The 21893-nt window shown below is 31.7% G+C and overlaps 1 protein-coding gene and 1 long non-coding RNA gene across 2 annotated transcripts in view; both read right to left on the bottom strand.

Moving 5' to 3' along the window:
- Positions 1 to 3986: 3986 nt before the first annotated feature.
- On the bottom strand, positions 3987 to 9181 carry LOC139425785 (uncharacterized). The gene is made up of 3 exons (XR_011636929.1): positions 9106 to 9181; positions 6633 to 6681; positions 3987 to 4057 (listed from the first exon to the last, which is right to left on the bottom strand). It is a non-coding gene; the product is annotated as an uncharacterized lncRNA (long non-coding RNA).
- Positions 9182 to 9876: 695 nt separating this feature from the next.
- LOC139425794 (uncharacterized) overlaps positions 9877 to 21893 on the bottom strand; it is a 17205-nt gene continuing 5188 nt past the window's right edge. Inside the window, exons 2-7 of the mRNA XM_071181747.1 lie at positions 18737 to 18863; positions 15450 to 15571; positions 14001 to 14125; positions 12344 to 12504; positions 12135 to 12233; positions 9877 to 10014 (exon numbers count right to left, since the gene is read on the bottom strand). Of these exons, the coding sequence (XP_071037848.1) occupies positions 9877 to 10014; positions 12135 to 12233; positions 12344 to 12504; positions 14001 to 14125; positions 15450 to 15571; positions 18737 to 18863 (772 nt within the window). The remainder of the gene's footprint in view (positions 10015 to 12134; positions 12234 to 12343; positions 12505 to 14000; positions 14126 to 15449; positions 15572 to 18736; positions 18864 to 21893) is intronic.

The following is a 21893-nucleotide window of genomic DNA, read 5'->3' as shown; positions in this document are numbered from 1 at the left end:
AAACAGTCTAATAGCTAGTGAAAAAGCTAGGTTATCTAAATTATGCGTCTTCCAAAATATCCAAAAAAAGTAGTTTCATAATTTTTATTTTCATTCACAATAAAAAATTTATCCATTATTTATATAATACATGAAAATAATAATTTCAGTGAGGAATAACTTTTTCTCATAGATCTGAAAACCTGAAAATAAGTGTAAATTTGAAAAAAATATTGTTCAGAAGTGTGCCGTGTTAGAAAAATTTTACCTTCAACGCCAAAAAAAAAAGAAAAAAAACACCAGTGTTTAGGACTGTATTTCTTAACCATGAATTATTAATATGCTAAATATAATATTTTTTCGTTTATTTTGTCCTAAGTGAATACAAAATAAGAAAAAAAATAAGAAAAATATATTGAATAAAAATTCTGAGTCAAAAAGATAACTGGAGTTTATTGAATGCACAAAATGAAGAAGCAAATTATTATATAATATTTTTACAGAAACTTTGAATTTTCATTGTTTTTAAATGTAATAAGAATCAAAGCAATTAAACTATTCTAAACTATAATTAATCTGTTTGTGCAAGTTAAGTTATCCGACAATATCATTGTGCTGGCATTGTGACAGAAAAATATGCTCTATTACAATACTCGAAATTATTCTAAATTTTCCATTTTTTTTCTGTTTGTTCATAAAATAAAACATAAAATTAGTAATAATTAGCATTTATACAATAAAATTACATGATAAAATGTAAATAAAACAGCAAACTTTCATAAAACTCCAAAAGCATAAATAAACAGCCTACATCTTCACGATAGTCAATATTTTTATAAGTATAACTTTGCACTAGCTCCCACAAAACTGGATGAACGAGGATTTTTGCAGATGGTTGTACAGTACAAAATATTTACAAATCTCTTGTAAACATTTTGACATCATTTATTCTTCCGTTTCTTTCCCTAGCTTTCTTATATTTCTTGAAAGGATAACTTATGATAAGTAGGACTGTCTCTAAGAAATCGAATACAGCAACCAATGAGATTCCAAGCCAAATTCCAACGTAGCCACCTATATAGCTGAAAACCTCAACGCTCTAAAATGCATAATAGTAAAATATTTAACTCAATTCATATAAGAAATTTATGTCAAATGCATTTTGATAAATACAATCTTATGAAATACATTTCTATACTGCTTGTAAAGGTTGCATTTCGTATTTATATGGAATGTAGGTACACTAAGTTGATGAGACGCCCTAAAATGTTGAGGACAGTCCTCAAATTTCGATATTAGTCTTCAAAAATTTTAATTATTTGAGAACAGAAAATGTCATTAAGTCTTAACATAATATGTTAAGATTTAATTATGGCATATTATGACTTATTAGTTATAACTTATTATGTTCTAAAGTGTCCTCGAAATTCAATAAAAACATCTCTTGTTTTTCAAAAACTCAGAAACGCACATATTTTTTTTCATTAAGGTGATTTTACCTTTCATAGAATAAAAGCGAAACGAAAAAAAGCTAAAATTATCGGATCACCTAAAAATAATTTCAGAGTAAAAAATAAACAAGTTTTAATTATTATGTTCTCATTTATTTAATGTATGTTAAACAACTGCTGGGCATCATGTCATGTGTCACCAATGAACATTGGTGACACATGACAATCAGTTTTGATAATAATGATCCTGCACCTGATATCAGTTATTCATTAAACAAAAAGTTTGCTTCATATAAATTAATCTCACATATAAATTAATCTCACACATCACATTCAAAAGTTTGGCTTACATATTTCCATAAATTCATGGGTATCTTTAAATCATAAATTTCTTTAGAACGCTCCATTGATTTATTCTCAAATCATGGTTTAGAATTCTGGTCACCTTAAGGTCTACAAATGTTAAATAACTATTAGGTTGCAATCTTAAATAAGGTTACATCTTACATGCTGAACTTTAGTCATACCTTTTTTGTTTCTAAAGAAGACTAATCGACAAGCAGTCAATAAACGAAATTAATTCAAAATATGTTCTTTAGATCCAAATTTATAGTTTAAACTCCAATATCTTACTTTAGTTCTATATCTATACGTTTCTACATTGGAAATTATATTTTAAGTTCATATAGATTTGACTATTTTAATAAGTACAATTATTTACTTAACGAGGTTCTGTTATTCAGTTGTCCCACGAAAAATATATTAAGTTTATTGTAGTCACACATCATTGATAAGTACATTTACTTAACTAAGTTCTGCAATTAAGTTGTCCCGCAGAAGAAGTATTAAGGATACAGCGAAATATCATTGATAAGTACATTTATTTACTAAGTTCTGCAATTAAATCGACCTGCAAAATTGCATTGAGGTTACAATGACATACCATGTAACGATGCGCAAATTAAACTGAAACGTTAAGTCAAATAATAAGTTTATTTTATCTCCGTATTAAAATCTTTCAAGCATCTCCACTACTTTTGTTGGGTGTTCAACTTTACGTTACATTTTGTTTTTATGCTCAAAAACTATTAAAACTAGAAACTTTAAAAAATTAACCAGTTGAAAATGTACTGATGAAATGAAATGATGAAATGGAAAAAAAACTATTTGATAGCCAGTTCGATAAATAATGACTGTTTAATCTTGGGTTAATCTTTTTTTTCAAGTATTTTTTGTTAAATAATGTTTGTTTGTTTTTTTGAAATTGTATTTTGTTAGTTTCAGAACAGCAAAAAAAAGAAAGAAAAATAATTTTTTTTTTAAAAATAATAAATGAACCTTTCAGTAAGTGAAGTTTCAACTTGCATTCTTGCTGCCTGTAAAGCAGACTATTTTTTCTTACAAGTTTAACTGCTCGTTAATTTTTGAACAACTTTTCCAATGTTAATTGTTTTATTACATTATACGCCCTGTACATTTTTTAACCCACCTTCGCAATTTCAAGTTTTAGGTCCTATAAAGTTTGCGCAGCAAAAAAAAAAAAAATTTCGTTAAATTGAACACCCAAAACTATTGCATTAGCGCAGATATAGTGAATTATGAATATTGATAAATAAGCAATTTTACAAATAAACGCCAATTAGGCTGCCAAAAGAAAGAAATTTGGGGGGGCACGCTATTTCTACATGAATTTTCTTCTTTTTTACACCCTAAAAAATCAATATAAAATCTTGAACATGAAATATCTGAGCCATTTATTCAGATAAAACGATTGTTACATAAATATAACATTATTGTAATGTCTCTCTAAAATGTATTTATGGAGATTTCATACTATAAGATTAAATTTTAGTATAAAAAACAAAGATAAAAAAAATTATTCAAAGTTTGTAAATTGAAAAAATCGGGAAAAATTTAAAATTGGCATTTTGTTATTTAAAGTAGTATGTCACAAAGAAAAAATTTCATGTTCACGATTTTTTCTTGCTTTTTTAGGGTGTAAAAAAGAAGAAAATTCATGTATGCTTGCTCTCCCCCCCCCCCTCCAAAAAAATTTTTTTTTGTTTGGTCGCCTAATTTACATTTATTTGTAGAATTGCTCAAATGCTCTAAAATGTAAAAATTTAAATTATATTTCACCTGAAATTTAGGACTGTGTGTATATGTTGTTGTTTCCATTCTTTTATTCATAGTTATAATAATTGTAATGCTTTGCCTAAAAAAAAAATTTTAGTCCACCAAATTTATAAAACAATTTATGACAAGAAATTTAAGAATTTTATAAAAATATTAAGCGTAATTAAAACATTCCATATGTAATAGAAATATTTTCATACATCAATAACGCATACTTATTTTTGATGTATAACTATACCCTTTTTTACAAAGACCTCTAAACATAGCAATATTTTCTGGTGAAAAAAAACATGAGATTTTAGTAAAGGAAGCTCAATATGCATATCTATTAAGTAAGAGGGAGAAAAAGTTGCTTGAAATTGTTGTGTCATTTAAAATTATCCTGTAATTACAATTTATTTTGCTACGCAAATACCTATTGAATTCTCAGAATTATAATTTTTACTAGTTCAATAAAATTCTTACTTGCTAGCTGGTGGACGTAGGCAAGCCTATTAGAAAAGAGAAAAAAAATCTGTTTTAATGTACAATCTTGAATAGGATTACACATTTTCAAAATATAATACTTGACTCTTCAGACTTCTCTCATTTTTACGAACTTGAAAATGTTACCACAATTAAAACGGAATCAACAATAAAAGTAGAGAAAATTTTATAAGAAGATTTAGCAGAAAATATTCACCGCCAAAGCTGAATAAGATTTAAATAAACAAAAAATTTAAATATGATCACTAAAAATAAAAATTATAAATATTAAAATTTAAATGAAAGAGAAATTTAAGTAGAAAAATTCAATTTCATTAACAGTGCAAAGCAGCAAATTCTCAGCACATAACATAAAACGCAACGAAAACAAGAAGAAACCTGAAAACTTACTTAAATAGGGGTTATTTATTTATTTAGAGAACGAAGAAAGCGATCTTAAAATTCATTTAGTCTTTTTATAATAATTTAATAAGTTAAAAATTTCAAAAACTATGCGATTCATGTGGACTTGGAGAGAGAAAATAATTCGAATTTGCTGCAACTAAACAAAGAAAAAAATGCAGGGCACTTGGTGGTTATTGGTGAGCCCTAGACTTAACATTCAGGAGCGTCAAAAATTATTATTTCTTCCGTTTTAGTCAACTTTAAAAATGTAGTTCTTAGAATTTTTATTTCAATCTTCAATAACTCTATTCTATTATAATCTTATCATTTGAGTCATATTATGTATTATCATTGTATTCGCAGTTTTTTTTTTTAAATCTATGCTGAAAATAGTTTGCATTCAAATCATTGCCGTTTGCGACATGAGTAATGTGGAGTAAGAGCTCACTGGAGGACAGAATAGAGACCTATTGTGTTTTCTGATGAAAGTCGGTTCTGTCTAGGTGTCAGTGGTGATAGCCGTATATTGGATAGAGGGCGCCAGCTACTATATATATATATAAGTTCAAAATGAAGAATAAAACAAAGAGAAATTAAAAATATATGAAAAACGGAATATGAAATATATATATATATATACTGGTGTGCAAAACTTAAGCAACAAGTGCGTTTTTTGTCATAACTCTACAAGAAATCAGCGGATTGACATGAAATTTGAATATGATGTACATTATTTTGTACTTAAACGATGGTAAAAGAATATAAAGCTTAAAGTAGGGTATGTAACCAAAAAAGGCTTTATTTGACATGTAGTGGCGTTACACATGATTGCCTGAAGAAGCGTAAGTACAACTGGCAGATGTTCCCTAGTATGGCATATGCCCTCCCCTTACTGTAATTGTTGCTTGGCATCGTCTCTCCATGCTAAGCACCAGATTATCCAGGAGTTTTTGGGGTAAACGTCTCCATTCCTCCTTTAACGCATCTTTCAGCTGATGGGTGTTACCAGGAGGATACTGTCGTGTCGCAAGACGTCTCCCTAATGCATCCCACACATGCTCTATGGGATTTAGATCTGGAGAGTAAGCTGGCCAATCCATTCGTGTGATATCTTCCCTTTCCAGTAGCTCTTGAACATTAGCAGTACGGTTTGGATGGGTATTGTCATCCATAAAAATGAAGTCTGGTACAATGGCCCCTCGGAACAGACGCTCATGGGGTAGGATTGCCTCATTGCAGTAGCGGTCTCCAGTTACAGAACCTCGGTCGAAGATCTGAAGCTCAGTCCGCCCGTTCAACATAATGCCACCCCAGACGACAACTCCAGGACCACCATAACGATCTCTTTCCGCGATGTTATTGGGATGAAATCGAGCTCCAACCTCTCTCCAGATCAACTGACGTTGAGAATCGTTTGTAGCACTAAAACGACTCTCAGGTGTGAAGAGGACGCGACTCCATTGATGAGGTATCCAGGTTTCGTGTTCTCTGCACCACTCTAAACGGTGCCGCCGATGGCTAACTTTTAACGGTATGCAGCGTTCAGGACGTCTAGCAAATAAGCCACCTTTGTGAAGGCGTCTGGCCGCTGTAAATATTGATACTTGTCGTCCTGTGGCTGTGCACAGTTGCTGAGATATGACGCTCGCTGACTGAAAACGGTTTCTTTTCGCCTGGAGGACAATGACGATCATCTCTTGGTGTTGTTTTCCTTGGACGGCCACCACCAACCTTCCGAACCAATAGTTTTAAAGACATTCCAAGCACGAGAAACAACACTTTTGTTGATCCCGAACTCTTCGGCGACACTGATCACACTACGCCCCTCCTCAAGCTTCCCAATCATTCTTCCTCAAGTAAAGTCGTCTAAATGATTTCTTGAAGACATGTTTCACAAAGCAATTCACTTGCACTTGCAGCTAATGTCTTTAACTGAGGTGCTCTTCATCCTTTTATCACGGCTTTGACCTGCGCGCACCGACCCACAAGGTTTACGTACACTTACATCACCTACGACGCTTTATTTCGAAAATTTGCATACAAATAATCTTTTTACTGAATTACGTGCATATTATACTGCAATTTTATGGCTATCTTATACTTTGTTGGGGAGCTGTGGCCGAAAAACCACTTGTTGCTTAAGTTTTGCACAACAGTGTATATATAAATACAAATATAATATAGAAGTAAACTTACGTTAGCTGTTGCGTGAACTATTTCTCTTTCAACTTCAAAATATTCTTCACTAGCAACAAAACAAAAATAAGAATTCTATTCAACCCATTATATCATTCAGTTTTTCGATGACATATCAACTGTAGGTAAATAATTACACTTTTTTCTCAAACATAAATATTACCCTAACTAATAACGTACTTTCTAATGTACTAATAATGTAAAGTATAATGTACTTTCATACTGGCCATGGTACCCTAATTGTTAGAGAATCAGACTCCAGTCCATAGGAGCCGGGATTCGTTCATCAACTCTGCTGAGACCCACCAAGTACATGCGATACATGTTTCGTGGCTCGTCGCTCCATGGAAATAAGGATCTGGAGAAAATTTGACAGCTGACTTTACAGAAATCGGAAAATATTTACCCAAATTAGATAAAACAGATATTTGTGTGTTTGTTTGAATTTAATTTTCGACATTATTATTTCTAAATGACAAATTACCATAATTTTAGGTCAGTATATTAATTAAAGTAACAATTCAAATGAGCCCAACCAACTTGTTTATAAGATAGATTTGCTCCTAGAAGCATATTATAGTATTTTCCTTCATGAGTTGCTGTGCAATTCGCAAGCTTTTTGATGCGTCTCACGGCTTCTCCAAGTTTATAAACGTTGTTGTTTCTATTGCCTACTTGCAATACCAGCAAGCCTGCTTGGGAAACCTAGTGAATTTGGGGCTGAGAGAAGGTTTCTTGCTTTTCAATGGCACCATCTATGGCCAAGAATACGATTCTTCAGCCCCACACACGTCACAGCCCGTTTTACAGGGTGCACCCATTCATACATCCGTTCATTTAGAGACCAATAGAAATTTTAATCTGAACCAGAGAAAGATAAATCTCCAATCCAGTGCTCACAGAGGCATTTATTTGTCATAGGAACTTAGAAGACTTAGTGATCCCGACGCAATTAACGTGCGCCTGTCACCATTTATTACATGGGGTTTCTTCGTCCGACAGGATTCGAAATCCTTCTCTCGCGAATACGTGTCTCCTGCCCGTTTGAAGACATTGTGCTGAATAACGCTCTAGAAGTATTTACGCTTACTTCTGTAGGATTTACTTTGCATTAACCTTCCGTTAGTCGCGCGCACCTCACAGGTGCATCCCTACTGCACTTCCACCTCCTTTGCCGTCAATAGATTTTTCCGGGGGTCGAGCCTAATGTTATCTTCCTAACTTTGGATTACTCAAATGTCCGTGTAAAACCGACCTTAGAACATGTCGATGGAGACTTGGAATCGCTCAAATCACCCCTCTGGTGCAGCGCGACCATTGACGCAAGTATTATGGATATAATATTTTTATGAATTAAATATATATATTATATCTCATTTTTTGTGCCTCTCAACGTAGCAGGTATAAATGGTCAAGTTATATACACAGAAAATGGTTACGGAGTAAAAAACCGCAGAACCTTCTTGCGTCAATTGGTTGAACATCTTGTGATGGAGGAAGAGATCCGACGCGAGAACAAGAAAAATTTATCTTCGGTACTTCGCGAAATAAGTTTTTTGATATTTATCTCTCTAAAGAGTCTTAAATTGGTAACAATTAACTATTTAAACTAGACTAAATTCCATTTGGCTTTCAAAAAATCAGAAACACCTCATAGGTGCAACGCGATTAACCATGTCGGAAACAAGTGCGCGACTAACGGAAGGTTAAAACCAAAGGAAACACTTTGCAAAATATATGTTAATGTGATTTTAGAAATTTTACCTATAGTAATATGGTATGTTTTGAAAGCGTTCGTATTTAAGATTCTAGTCAAAAATTCTGCAAAATTAAAGTATACACGATTGTTTAAAAAAAATTAAAGCTAATTTTGCAGGAAAAATTATAAATTTTTATTTTTAGCATTTTTACTTATTGTAGTATATTTTTGTGCTGTATTTCTTCACATTTTGGTTAAGAAAGTTAAAAATAGTATTTAAAAATTTGGAATAACGAGGTGTAGGAAACTATATTTTTATTTAAACAATTTCATTGAAAAGGTACACTAGCGGAAAAAATTTACAAAATGAGTTTTTAATCGAAGTAGCAATTGTTCTTGTTTTGTATCGGATATTAGACTTTGGGAAGATAATGTCGTTATCATAAAAAAGAAACCTTATTTTCAGCTCCATTGCAGTACTAAATTTTAAATGCCTCTTTTCAATAACTAATGCGAATTTAACGCAAAATTTTTATAAAAACAAGCTTTAAATGTATAGTAACTATTATTACATAATATCGAAAATGTCTAAAAAAACTACCAATCAGCGATACTGCGAGAAATATTCAATTAATAATATTTAATTATTTATAATATAATTAAATTATCGATAAATATTTAATTCAGTTTTACAAAAAATACTTCCTCAAAGACGGTATCAAAAAAATTTTGATCAGGCTTTACTTTATCAGAAAATCAAATACTATGACTTACTAGCAGGCAGGATAACAATGTTCTTTTTGACATTCTTCAATTTCATGTCTTGGCTCTTTCCCCATAAATTCTGCAAAGTTTGTGTTTTGTTTATTAATCGAATAATGATTTGTATTTGAAACTGCAATTCTATTTACTTTTAGAAAAAAATAATTCATACTCAATAATTCAGTTATGCAAAGCCGATATAATCATCGGTTATGAAAAACCTTTTTTTGCCAACACAACGAGCGTCTATTGGCATCTTTTTTTCGACCTAAATCTACAAATTTGTGTGTAAGAAAACTTTCAAGCCATTAACATTATTTTTGTGACTTCGTGTTTATTTTTTTACCTTCAAATTTAAGCAAAAAAGAAAATTAATTATAAGAGTTCTTTGTATTATTTCACAAAAGTGTTTGCATTAAATAATAATCGTGTCTAAAAAACTCACGCAAAAAAAAACTAAGAATTCTAAGTTAAATTTAGAAGAGTAAAAAATTAAGATTGAATCAATCGATGAAAGTTATGGAATCGTTGATGATAGAGTTGATGCTTTCTTGATGAAATCAAAAAAATTGACCCTTTAATTGAAAAATTTTAAATTTAAATCTAATGCACCCTTAGGTGGCTCTGAATATCCGGGAAAACGCAATCCTCTAAAAGAAATGGACAGTAAAATTATAAATTTTCAAAATCAAAATGGTTATTTTTTACAGTTATTTGATTAAAAGTATGTAAAAAAAATAGTAATTGAAACTTTTTTGTGAACAAAATTCCTTCTTAATTAGTCTACAGAATCATACTAGTTTTTAATTTTGTTTTACCTGCAGAACTGCAATATTTTTCATGGCCCGGAATTCCGTAACCTGATGAAACACAACCAAGAACCTGCAGGCTGAGGTTTTTTCTGCATTCATCAAAGCATTCCTAAAAAGTTCCAAAAATAATTTATTAACTTTGTTTAAACAGTGTTTGTCCTAAAATTATATATGACAGGTAATGGATTAAAAAACATTGATCAGAATTCTCTCGAACGGAGAAGAAATTTCAAAATAAAATAGCGTCAAACAATTCACGGTGATTTTTTTTCTAAGTAAGCAGCTTACGTGCTGTGAAGCAAAGTGCGTCACAATAGTATCAGATGTAAAGTACAAAAAAATAGAATTAAAGTAGTATTAAGCATTCTAATAATGTAATAATATATTTAAGCATTCTATAGCTATACCATGAAGCCTTAAAGCTCGAAATTATCATTGGAAGCAATGGATAAACATATTTGTCCATTAGTCCATTAACCTATCTCATTAACCATGAGTAAAAATTAGTTAATGATTTTTTTAATTCGAAGCAAAATTCATGCTTGATTAAATATAATTGAACAAAATTATAATGGAGTGCAAAATTTTTCAATTCGCTTAAAAAGTTCTCGAGATTGGGCGAAATACACATAAAGAAATATTAACATTAAAAACTTTAGACCGCTCTCAATACTAAAATATTGGGACCATAATTCGCAAATTGCGCCTACCCCCCTATATTTTAGGCGTCAAAAATCCGATTCCATCCAGATAAGGTATATTAGGGAAAGTATAATTTTGTGTTTAATTTAGTAACTTGAAATGTTGCCTGCTTTAATTAATTGGCTTATTTAAAGTCATCTCCTCGGAACATTGAGATTGAATCCTGAAACATGAAGATCCGATCATTAGATCAAAAGCAATTCATGGTGGCACGATTTTCATTTCGAGCACTGTACAACTTTGTAAATAACGTATTGATTTATCTTATTACATTTGTCTACTCCTTGAACTTAAGACAAGAAACATCTGATCTTACTGCAACATAAACAGAAATATATTTATCGCCTTCTTCTTACCATGCCCTACGTTCCAAAGAAAAGGATCATTTAATCACACAGTGAATTTTCAAATATCTTGGTTAGGCCTATGTAATTAAAGTGCCTGAAAACTATAATTTAAGAGAGAAATATTACCAGATTTGGAATAGGTTATGTAGTGTATCTACCACTACAAAAATATATTTCCAATTCTCTAGTATCTAAGACATGTTAACTCGATTCTATGTTGGGGTACCTTTTCATAAATGAAGGTTGACATTGTCGATAGCTACTCTCCCCCACATTGGTGAGCTTCGGACGTGGTGTAAACACGCCCACCTTGACGAAAACGCCCACTACGATTTGAACACGCCTACTTCGATTAATGGTCTGCATTGAACAGTTGACTTGTGACTGCGACGTTGTCCTCCTGACGTTGCTGCTTCTCATTCTCGATAACACACAACGTATGCACTCGACTGCTAAGGGCAACACAGAAGCGACCACGAACGTGAACTTAATACAGCTCTCACGAACAGCACTCAAATCGCACGGTGATCTCAATACAATACTCCAGTTTCTCAAAAGACAGCAATGAATCAACTAGTGATATCCGTTTATTGAATTCTATCACAGATATTAATCTGGTGGGGGCGTACTGTAGTGTATCAGCCACTACAAAAATATAATTCCTATTCTCCAGTATATAAGACATATTAACTCGATTTTATGTTGGGGTACCTTTCCATAGATGAAAGTTGACATGGTCGATAGCTACTGTCCCCACAGTTATGCGAAAATATCAAAGATTTTTTAAAAAATCTCATGCAACAGAAAAAGAAAATAATTGACCCTCGATATTATTCATATAATTATTACTTTTCTTATGTCAATAGCTTATGTTACTTATTCAAATTCATGCATACAAAGAAAAAGTGGAATCTACAGCTGCAGAGTCAGCTGTAGATTCCACTTTTTCTTTGCACCACCTTTTCTTTTTTTTTCTTTGCACACATATCAGCTGCAGCTCTATATCAAAATATATGCCTTTCTATTGTCCAGTACCAATGAAACTACATAAATATGAAAATTGAAATGGCCAATTAGCCTTTACCGAGCACTCATTAAGCTAATATTTTTGAATATTTTTAGTTTCAGTAATCTAAATATTTAAGAAACAGCTAAATATTAATTAAATATTGTTTTTTACTCCCTGGTTAGTGGGGCCATGCCCTCCTCTTGATTTCCATCTTTCTATGTAATCTACGCAGTTTGTTTCGTACGGTGCTGGGAGAAGTTTTGTTACTGCCTGAAATATGTAGACATATGTTTAATAAAATCGCAGTATAAAAAGATGGAAAAAAATACAACTTAATGCTATTTTTCATCCAGAAAATTATTTTAAAAATAAAAGGGCACCTTTTTAAGTCGGAATTCTATCACTTTGTTGGGCTCCATTCGAAATCCAAGATTGAACGGATTTAAAATCTGTCGAGCATTGTGAATAGAGATATATACTGAAGCACCTTCAAAATAATCGGGATATTCTTCAAGATGAGGAAGCACAACCAGAAATTTTTCTAGAAAATAGATTAAAAATACTTTCACCGTTCACCTAATGTTAATTCCAGGTTTATGTTATTAACAAACCAAATGCATTATAAACATTACCTCTAATATCTTTCCAAATAATACCATCTATATATATATTCTCTTACACGACGACAAAAAAAGCCTCATTACAACTCCTCGAATGGCAACACTAGAAAATCGACCAATGATTGCCGCTAAAAAAATCTAGCTGTGGTGGCTCAACATATAGCGCTTTTAAAAACGGAAACTGAAATATCCGGAGAGAGCATTTTCACCAAATACTATTAAGCTATGCAGAAGTGAGTAGTCTTTGTCGATGGATTTCTATTTTAGTATTTCGTCGAAAGCTCTTTTTTCCACGAATTTATATATTTCGAATTTATTTGCCGATTTTTGATTTATATCACGAATTTATTTATTTTATTATTGTTATTAGTTATTCATTGAAAAATGAGTCTCAGTCGTGCTGTTGCGCAAACAGGCAATGTTCAAGTTGAGTTATTTTCATACTGCTGATGAGAAATATTCAAGCTGCTTCTGTGCTATTTCTGTCCTGCCATTGATTTGTTAGTCTCCTGCTTTTATATTGGTTCGGTTTTAAAAAATTTTGAAGGTAACTGAAGTAATTTCAAAAATCCGGTATCAACACCTGAAGTAATTTAGTTTTCCAAATTAACTGCAAATTTCTTGCCATATCATTTACTGTTCCCAAGGGTCTATTTCTACTCAGGGCATGAATTGTCTATTCCCCCTACTTAGAATTTAGATTTTTTTCTTCTGATTATAATATTACGGTGAACACGTGAGTGGTCTCTTCCCATCTGGTTCCGGTGCAGAAGGGTGGAAATCGAAAACAGACAAAACGCCCTGGTATAATCAGGAGTGAAGTATTTGTTTGGTACAAAAGTATAATATAATACGAAATCTTAACATATAATGTATACACTTTGCAGGGTCTTGCACAGTTCTCAAACGAATCTTCATCAGAGTGGGTGGCCGTAGCGAAAGAATTAATTTAGATAACATTCAAGCATTTCTTTATTCTACTAACATTTTTTTTCTATGAAATGCCTTTGATCAACATTAGAAGTTTCGTTAATAATTTTCATGGAGAATTGCATTCAGAATAGTCTGGTGCAGCCATCTAGTGTGCAAAACTGGAAATAAAAAAGTTCTGGGCAGAAGAGATGGATATATTTAGTAGTTTTTGATGCATTACTTTTAAACGCTCAAGCTCGGAAATATCACGGGTACAAAAAATAGGAGACAAAAGCTCACCCCGTGATTTTGACGGGACCGAGAGGGAAGGCGTTCCAAATATTAAAAAATAGCTGAATTTTGTTTGTAGCTGAAATGGATAAGTAACTTTCAGTCTCGTCGAGATTCAAAGCCACCTGATTTCCATCCTCTAGATGCCTTTCTTCACCAACCTGATTGTGTTGGTCGAACTTAGAAACAACCTGTCAATGAGTCCTAAACTTACCTTCGGTAGAGTCCATTCTCTTGGGTTCAATTTCTGGTCGTCCGATAACTGTATTTAAAGTCCAACAGCTTTCAATGGCGTCATCAATTCTGGATGGGCAGCGTGTGTGATGAGCGTGTTTTAAGCTAAAATATTAATTCACAATACACTGTCCAATTTTGAAAAAAAAGATGCAAATTAAATGTGATATTAAGTTAATAGCTTTAAAACTAAAATTTTTAATTGACAATACTGTTTACTTTAGTATCAAACTTTATTATATTGCTTATTAATAAGATACCTGTTACAGTTTTTATTTGCGATTTGAATTATCTTCCTCATAACCTAACCTAGGGATGAAAGGTTTTACTTCGCAGTCTCCCTCTCCACGACAGTTGAGTTCGACAGGAAGTGGAAGGACCTCTTACAGACAAAACATCTAAGCATTTCATTGAATTAAAATAGAACAAATAACTGAACGATTGCAATAAAGAACGAAAAATAATAAAAGAAAACGTGAAACTCATCAATTTACGTAGTTGTTGTTGCTTTTGTAGGCCACTGAAGCAATGGATGTGATTGTTCTTGTTTTCAAGTGGCGCCCTCTATGAACAAGAATTTGACTTCTGCCACACCTTTACGTCACAAACGCTTATATATATACATTCATTCATCCATAGATCGTGATTTTACTTGAACCAGAGAATGACCGATCTCCAATTCAGTACCCTCAGAGGTATAATTTGTTATGAGAGCATAGAAGACGGTGCGACCCGACAGATGCAATTTAAATGCAGATGACCCCAGTCAATTTAGGTAGTAGTTAAGCGTTTTGTCGTAGCATGGAGCTAAAATCGTTTAAGACACGTCTGTTTTTTAATATGCTCTAGAATTAGAGTGGAAATTAACGAATACGTACTTAAAAAAAGAAGTAATCATGTTATTTCAGGCAGTTTCCAAACTCCGTATTTAGTTACTATTTTACCTTATTTACCATTTCTCCATTATTATTTATTTATATTTACTTATTTAGTGAGTTTTCTTGTATTTGCCTAATATAATCAACAAATAAATATTTTTAAAAACAGCTCTATGAACTCTGTTTAACTAGGTTTTAGCACCACTGATATTTTCTTTTAAATATTTGAAGAAATAGAACTGTCCGAAGATTTACTTACCAGAACACCTTATGTTAATTCACTTCGGAAAAGGTATTTTTTAAATGTTCTTCCTCCACAAACTAATTGAAATTTTTGCACAAGTTTTAGATCGAATGTCAAATTACTATCAGCAACTTCTATCCAAATTTAAAGATGCTAGCACAAATGATTTTGAAGTAATAAGAAAAAAGCATAGAGAAACTCTTTTTTTCATTATAATAGCTCATGAAAATTGGAATTAATTTTTTTTGAAATACACGAAATCACTATTTTTTAGAATTATACTTTTATGTAGATAAAATATACTTACTCGCACGGTGTTCCTTCGTCATTAATGCAGGTCTCAAAAAACTCGTCCAACTTTTGTAACAACATTTTATAATCTTCATATTCCATTTCACTAATTTTCTCTATTAATTCCCAACCCGCAACCTTAAAAATGAAAAAAAGAAGTAGAGGAAACTAAATGTGTTGATAAACTAGGTAAGTGCGTTAATAGGCAAAATAAAATGAAAAGCTATTTTTTACACTTGAAGCTAAAAATGAGGGGGCATCATTTTTATGAGACTTGAGAGATTCGATGGTGATGAAAGGAGTATAGTTAAAATTACGCATTTTACGTCTTTTATTTTAAATGTGCCAAAGATAAAAAGAATTATTCTTAAATTTTTAGAGTAGTTTTTAATTTTTTTTAAAAAATTTTCCTTTTTTTTTGAGTTATGTGTTTAGTTTAATTCGGAACAAATAAATTTTTTTTCGATCAAATGGTGACAAATTCAATTTGCAGTGCAAATTTTGACGTCAAGCACAGATCTCCAGTTGAAACTTAAGTACTCTAGCTAATCGGTTATTGAATTAACTACAAGATGCCTGTGGCGATCTGTTTTATGCTGATAAAAAACAATTGAAACGTGCAATGGCATCAAGAACCGAGATTCTATGGAGATTTTAATCCCCACTTTCAGCGTTACTTGCTTTTTCTCTGCTTTAGCAATCCGAAGCAAGCTTTCCTTAAATACTTGAATGACCATCTTCTTCCAATCAGCTTGGAGAGGACGCGCAAGTCTCTTTATGTGATATATCACAGAGCAACAAGCATTTAATTCACTTTTTATTCCCCTTTCTTTTCTTTTTGAGGGTGTGATTGACCTTACTTTTCATGAAAGACCTTGATGCTTGCAAAATCGTCACTCGCTGCTATGTACAAATAACAAACTTTCTAAGACTGAAAAAAGGTGTATCCCTCCGCTAATGAGACTCTTACGAGGCGATGTGTGAGCAGGCTTAATTTTTCAAGAAGTTTTGATGTTGTGATTATGAGTTTAAATGTGCGCATAATTTTTCCATTCCTCATAATTTTTCCGGCGGAGTTGTAGCCTGGTGGTCATATCTGCAAAAATTCCACTGGGTTACAACTATGCTTGTCTTGACGTTTTCACCTATACCTCTTTTTTGATATGATTATCTCAGTAATGCAGGATCAGTGATTTTGGCGGTCAATGAGTCAAGATACCGATAAATGCATCAAGGAGGTCCCAGGGATTTTCGAGTGAGTTTATGTCATGTCCAGTTTATACCAGTTTATTCGGTTAACCCATTACCAGCACACCAATCCATGGTAGACTCCATGCCATTACTCCAAAAAAAGACAGTAAGTGTCGAAGTTCACTTTATCTTGATGTCAGGTGAACAGCTTATAATTGACAACACGGCCATTAAAGTTAAGAAAAATTGCTTTCTTACCAAGATAACACTTCAACTCAAACCAGATTCTTACAGAACTTACTAGATTTCTGTTACAACTTATATAGTATATGGACTATCAGTTTGGACCTTTGTTCTAATATTCGGATTAATCACGATGGTAGTCACAGAAAAACAGTTTCATTGACAGATATGTATCCATGAACAAAATTAAATATTTATTATCTTGATTAAATGGATTATTGCGTCGAGTTAAATTTTTGAACTACAACACTTCTTAATGTTTAGAATGCTGATAAGAAATATAAATTTGAGTATAAAGGGGTATAACGGTGCAACATTTAATTATTTCTTTGCTTTCGAAATTTTATATAGTTATTCTAATCTCGGTTATTTGCGTTTAAATTTTATTCAAAACAAAAATGCACTAAATGTAGTTTTATACTAGTTTTTACGGCAAACAACACAACACTTCATCGATTTTTGAAGATTGTTGCACCCCTTACCGTGGGTATTCAACACGTCCCAGGGTTTTTCGATTGTGTTTATGTCCAGGCAGTAAGCATACCAGTTTATTCGGTTAACCCAATGCCAGCACACCAATCAATCGTAGACTCCATGCCATAACTCCAAAAAAGACAGTAAGTGTCGAAGTTTATCTTGATGTCAAGTGACAGCTTATAATTGACAGCACGACCATTAAAGTTAAGAAAAATTGCCTTCTTACCAAGATAACACCTCAACTCAAACCAGATTCTTACAGAACTTACTAGATTTCTGTTACAACTTATATAGTATATGGACCATCAGTTTGGAATAGAACTTCTAAATTTCGTCGCACAGTACAATCTGTCTCTACATTCTAGTTTCATGGTACATTTCGCTCACCTTCTTCTAATGATTTCCTTAGACAACTTTCAGTTTGGAATAATTTAGCTGACTAGATATATAACACTAAAGGTGGAGTCATTTTTGAGATATTCTACAATGACACCGTCATCGAAATCAGATAACTCTGCACTATGGATCGCTTTGTTCTAGTTAGTGCAGATTAACTATTTAAATGCTGTTAGTACAAATTTACATACTTAGACTAATCCCAATATTGCCTCCTACACAAAATACAATGGTTGTGTAGTGACATTGACAAGTATGAGGACTGCAGATATTAGCATCTACTTGGTTGCCCAATTGCTTATAAGTAGACCTTGTACTATTTTCTATACATGGGCTATAAGGATAGCTTTTTTTACTTAACATGAATGATGCAATTGTAAAACCAAAAACATCAATTTTAAATGCATAAACGCGTTCTAAATTTTGATATTGTTTTAGATTGTATTGTAAAAATGATTCTCATGTATATCATCTGTAACTATTAATTTTAGTGTTATTGAGTAACAGACATGGTGTTTACTTTATACCAGGCACTGTAAAAGAACATAATATGCGCTATACCACACCAGGAGTATGCTTTGTTTTCGTGAATTGGAACATTTAGCGAAACACCCTTTACGTATAAAGTAGTTGCCTCGATTTTTAACGGTCAAATGCATGAAATTTTTTACAGTATATGTTCATCAATTTTTAAACAATAGTGAAAGTGATTTTATATCAGGGCTCTTTTCCAGAAAATGTTGTGTAGATCCAACTATCGTTTTCATTTCCCTCACCAAAATCTAATGCTAGTTCCTACTAGAACTTTACGTATTGGGGAACGCACACGTAGATAAAAAAATATATATATACTAATCAATTTAAGTAAAATTGATTAGTATATTTTGAACAACATATTTCTTTTTGAAAACAGTTCCTGTATTGCGTATGATAAAACCACACTTAACCTTAAATGCAATGAAAAATATTCTACTTTAAAAAAAATATATTGCTCACTTTAGTATCTTCCAGAGATCCATTATTGCACCATCTTCCATCTGAACATTTACACCAATTGGAAGATTCGAATTTTGAACAATTTGACATGAATCTTGGGTCATTACAAATCCGACTTCTATATATTCTGCAAAAATTATAAATTACAAAAACAAAATCGTGTTAAAAATTACATGTAACAGACTAATTAAGATAGTAATTAAAATTACATTTAAATCTTTGACTAAAATTAATTAAAAGTAGGGGAGAGTAGGGTCAATTGTAACAGGGTACGATTGTAACAGAGCAAAAATTTCGAGTGTCGGGTTCTAGATTTGGTTCCTAGGTGGCGCACAAGGTGTATTTAATAAATCTACATGTACACCCCTGCTGTCAGCCATTTTTATGTACTTTTGAAAGAGTTACATCACAAAAGATATTTTGACGCTGCGTAAGTACTTTTTTTGGTATTAGAATATTATATTGTAACAAAGTAATTTCGTTTAAACAAATAAAAATTATTAACAGAATATGTAAGTGAACACCTTAATTAACATTTCAAAAAAAAAGATTAGTTATGTCAATTAACTAGCATTGTTTTTAACAAATGAAGCTGAAATGGCGTCTTGGGGACAATTGTAACAATAAGTAAAGGGGCGATTGTAACAGCTGAAAATAAATTCATAATTTCAATTGCAATTGTTTAACCCTTTAGTTCCCATTTCTTATGTTTACAAACCATTACTTAACTCTTTAAGAACCACAAATAGTTTCACATATCATTTATATTATGTTGCATGTGCATTATTTTATTTGTCACCTTTCACAGCACAAATTAAAACTTTTAACCCCTTAGGTCTCTGCTCATTATTATTTTTACTCCTAAAATATCACTACTATTTTAATCAATAAAAAAATATATCACAACTATGATAATCTGTATGATTAACTATGTTTTAGTTGAATTTATGAACTGTTACAATTGACCCCGTAAGTGGGGACAATTGTAACAAGTGCACGACTGCCAAAAATTGTAATAACTAATATAACAGCATTTAAAATAAGGTATTTATTTTTTTTTCTACTGGAGGAGAGTCTACTTTACTCGTCTGTCAATTAATGCTAATAATATATTGGATTTTTTGTTAGTTAAAAATAGTTAAGTAAAAAATGTTACAATTGACCCCACTCTCCCCTACACATCGAAACAGTAAAAATAGATCATATAATGTCAAAACCAGTAAATAAAATCGTGTCTCTGAATACGAAGAATGGTTCTTTACACCAAAGTGATGCTCCACCCACCCTGTTCTAACGTCTTTTTTCATGTTTTTTGGTTTTATAAAATACTACACCAAAATCCAAGGACAGTTTCTAGAACTTTTACGTGACTTGCTGTAAATTATCTGCAATCATGTTTGTTTTTTCGGAACACTAAAATTAATAATTTACAGTAAGATATGATGCACATAAGAAGTTATATTCAGAAGACAAAGTATACTTTAAACAATTTTCTTGTATCTTAACCCTAAAGCAACTGATATTTTCACCTACCTAGAGAGACCATTGCGATCATTTTGACTGCAATAAGGAAAATGGCATGAATATTTGGTTTTTGATTCAAATATCCTTATAAAAAATACAAAGGGTCATTTTTAATAATTTCATTATTCTGCTGTATTTTTAGGTATGTATTATTATATATAACAGTTATGTATCATTATAGATATTAGCACATGATTTGAAATGAAAGTTTTTAACGAAACTTTCTCAACATTTTCCACTAGGCTTGACGAACAATTTTGTTTTGTGTCAGCGGAAAGAAAATTTGATGGGGTTCATTGCTTGAAATTTTAGAAAAATCACAGTGACCTTCATTGAAAAAAAATACGACAATCTAAATTTAACAAATCTCAAAATAAAGAATTTTTGAAGATTTGTAAAAAGTTATACGCTTTAAAAAAATTGACGCAATTAAGTGATGCATTCTGTGCTCTTACACGAAGATTTAGGTTCTTTCACTATATAATTCTTACTTAACTCAAAGACAGGCATGAAGCCATATAGAACATAAACAAACTAATTATGCATTGAAGTTACCAGGCATATAAAACAAAAATATACCACGGGTAACAATAAAATACATTAATAATAAATCGAAGTTAAGTAAAAGAAGAAGACGAGCAAAAAACTGATTTCAACAAATTTGACGTGCCATACGTTACTGTATTTAATAAAGTTCACATTGATTAATATTCTAACTTATGTGTAGAAACTTAGCTCAACTTTAGCTCAACTTTAGCTCACTTATAAACACATTTTGCTCATAAACGATCAGATGAATCTAACGTCATAGGTCACATTTGTGGCATCCGCGAAATTCTTCTTTTTCAAGTGCAAGTAGCCACTTGTCTTACACTTATTACTATATTGAATAATTTTGATTTCCATCCTAATGTTTTCTATTGGATTAGTTTAATATTCTCCTTGTTCGTAGTTTGATTAACTTACAAACTTATTTTATTTCAGGCATTGTTGAGTGCGTGCATTTTAAATTAATAGTTCGTATTGTAAATTGTAGTGCAAAATCAACTTAACTGATTCTAAAGTGTATTATATCTTATTACGATTGAAAATTTCGGTGTCGCTGAAAGCCAAATATTGTTTCATTTACTATACACAAATACGCAAAATGAAGTATAATAAAACAAGGTTGTCAAGGTTTAGGACAGAATGGATTAATCCACGGTTTAAACCCTGGTTTAAACCGTCCTGTCCAAAACCCTTTGTCCAAAACTGTCTTAAACTGTCCAAAACATTTTTACTCAAATTATGTCACAATTTTATCTGAAGAATATTTAAGAGTTAAAATAAGCATAGAACTAATAACATATTGATAATTAAATATACTAGAGAATATTTGTTTTTAAAAGTATAATGTTTTATTAATATTGTTTGACTCTTCAATTTAAACAAAGGAAGATTAATCAGTAATCAAGTTCAATTGGTCCTCTCATTCAATAGTACATAACTGAAGTTTGGCCTTGCCATACAGGTTAAAATATTAGGGACTAAGTGCTTGGTTCGTCATAAACAGGTTTATTTATCTATAGTACTATTCAAGAATACTTTTATTTCATTCATGTTCAATTCTTTTAGCATAGTGGTGATACATCAC

The sequence above is a fragment of the Parasteatoda tepidariorum genome, chromosome 6, assembly GCF_043381705.1.
Source record: "Parasteatoda tepidariorum isolate YZ-2023 chromosome 6, CAS_Ptep_4.0, whole genome shotgun sequence".
NCBI classification, from domain to species: Eukaryota; Metazoa; Arthropoda; class Arachnida; order Araneae; family Theridiidae; genus Parasteatoda; species Parasteatoda tepidariorum.
Note: the sequence above shows the minus strand (reverse complement) of the source record. Positions and strands in the feature narration are given on the sequence as shown.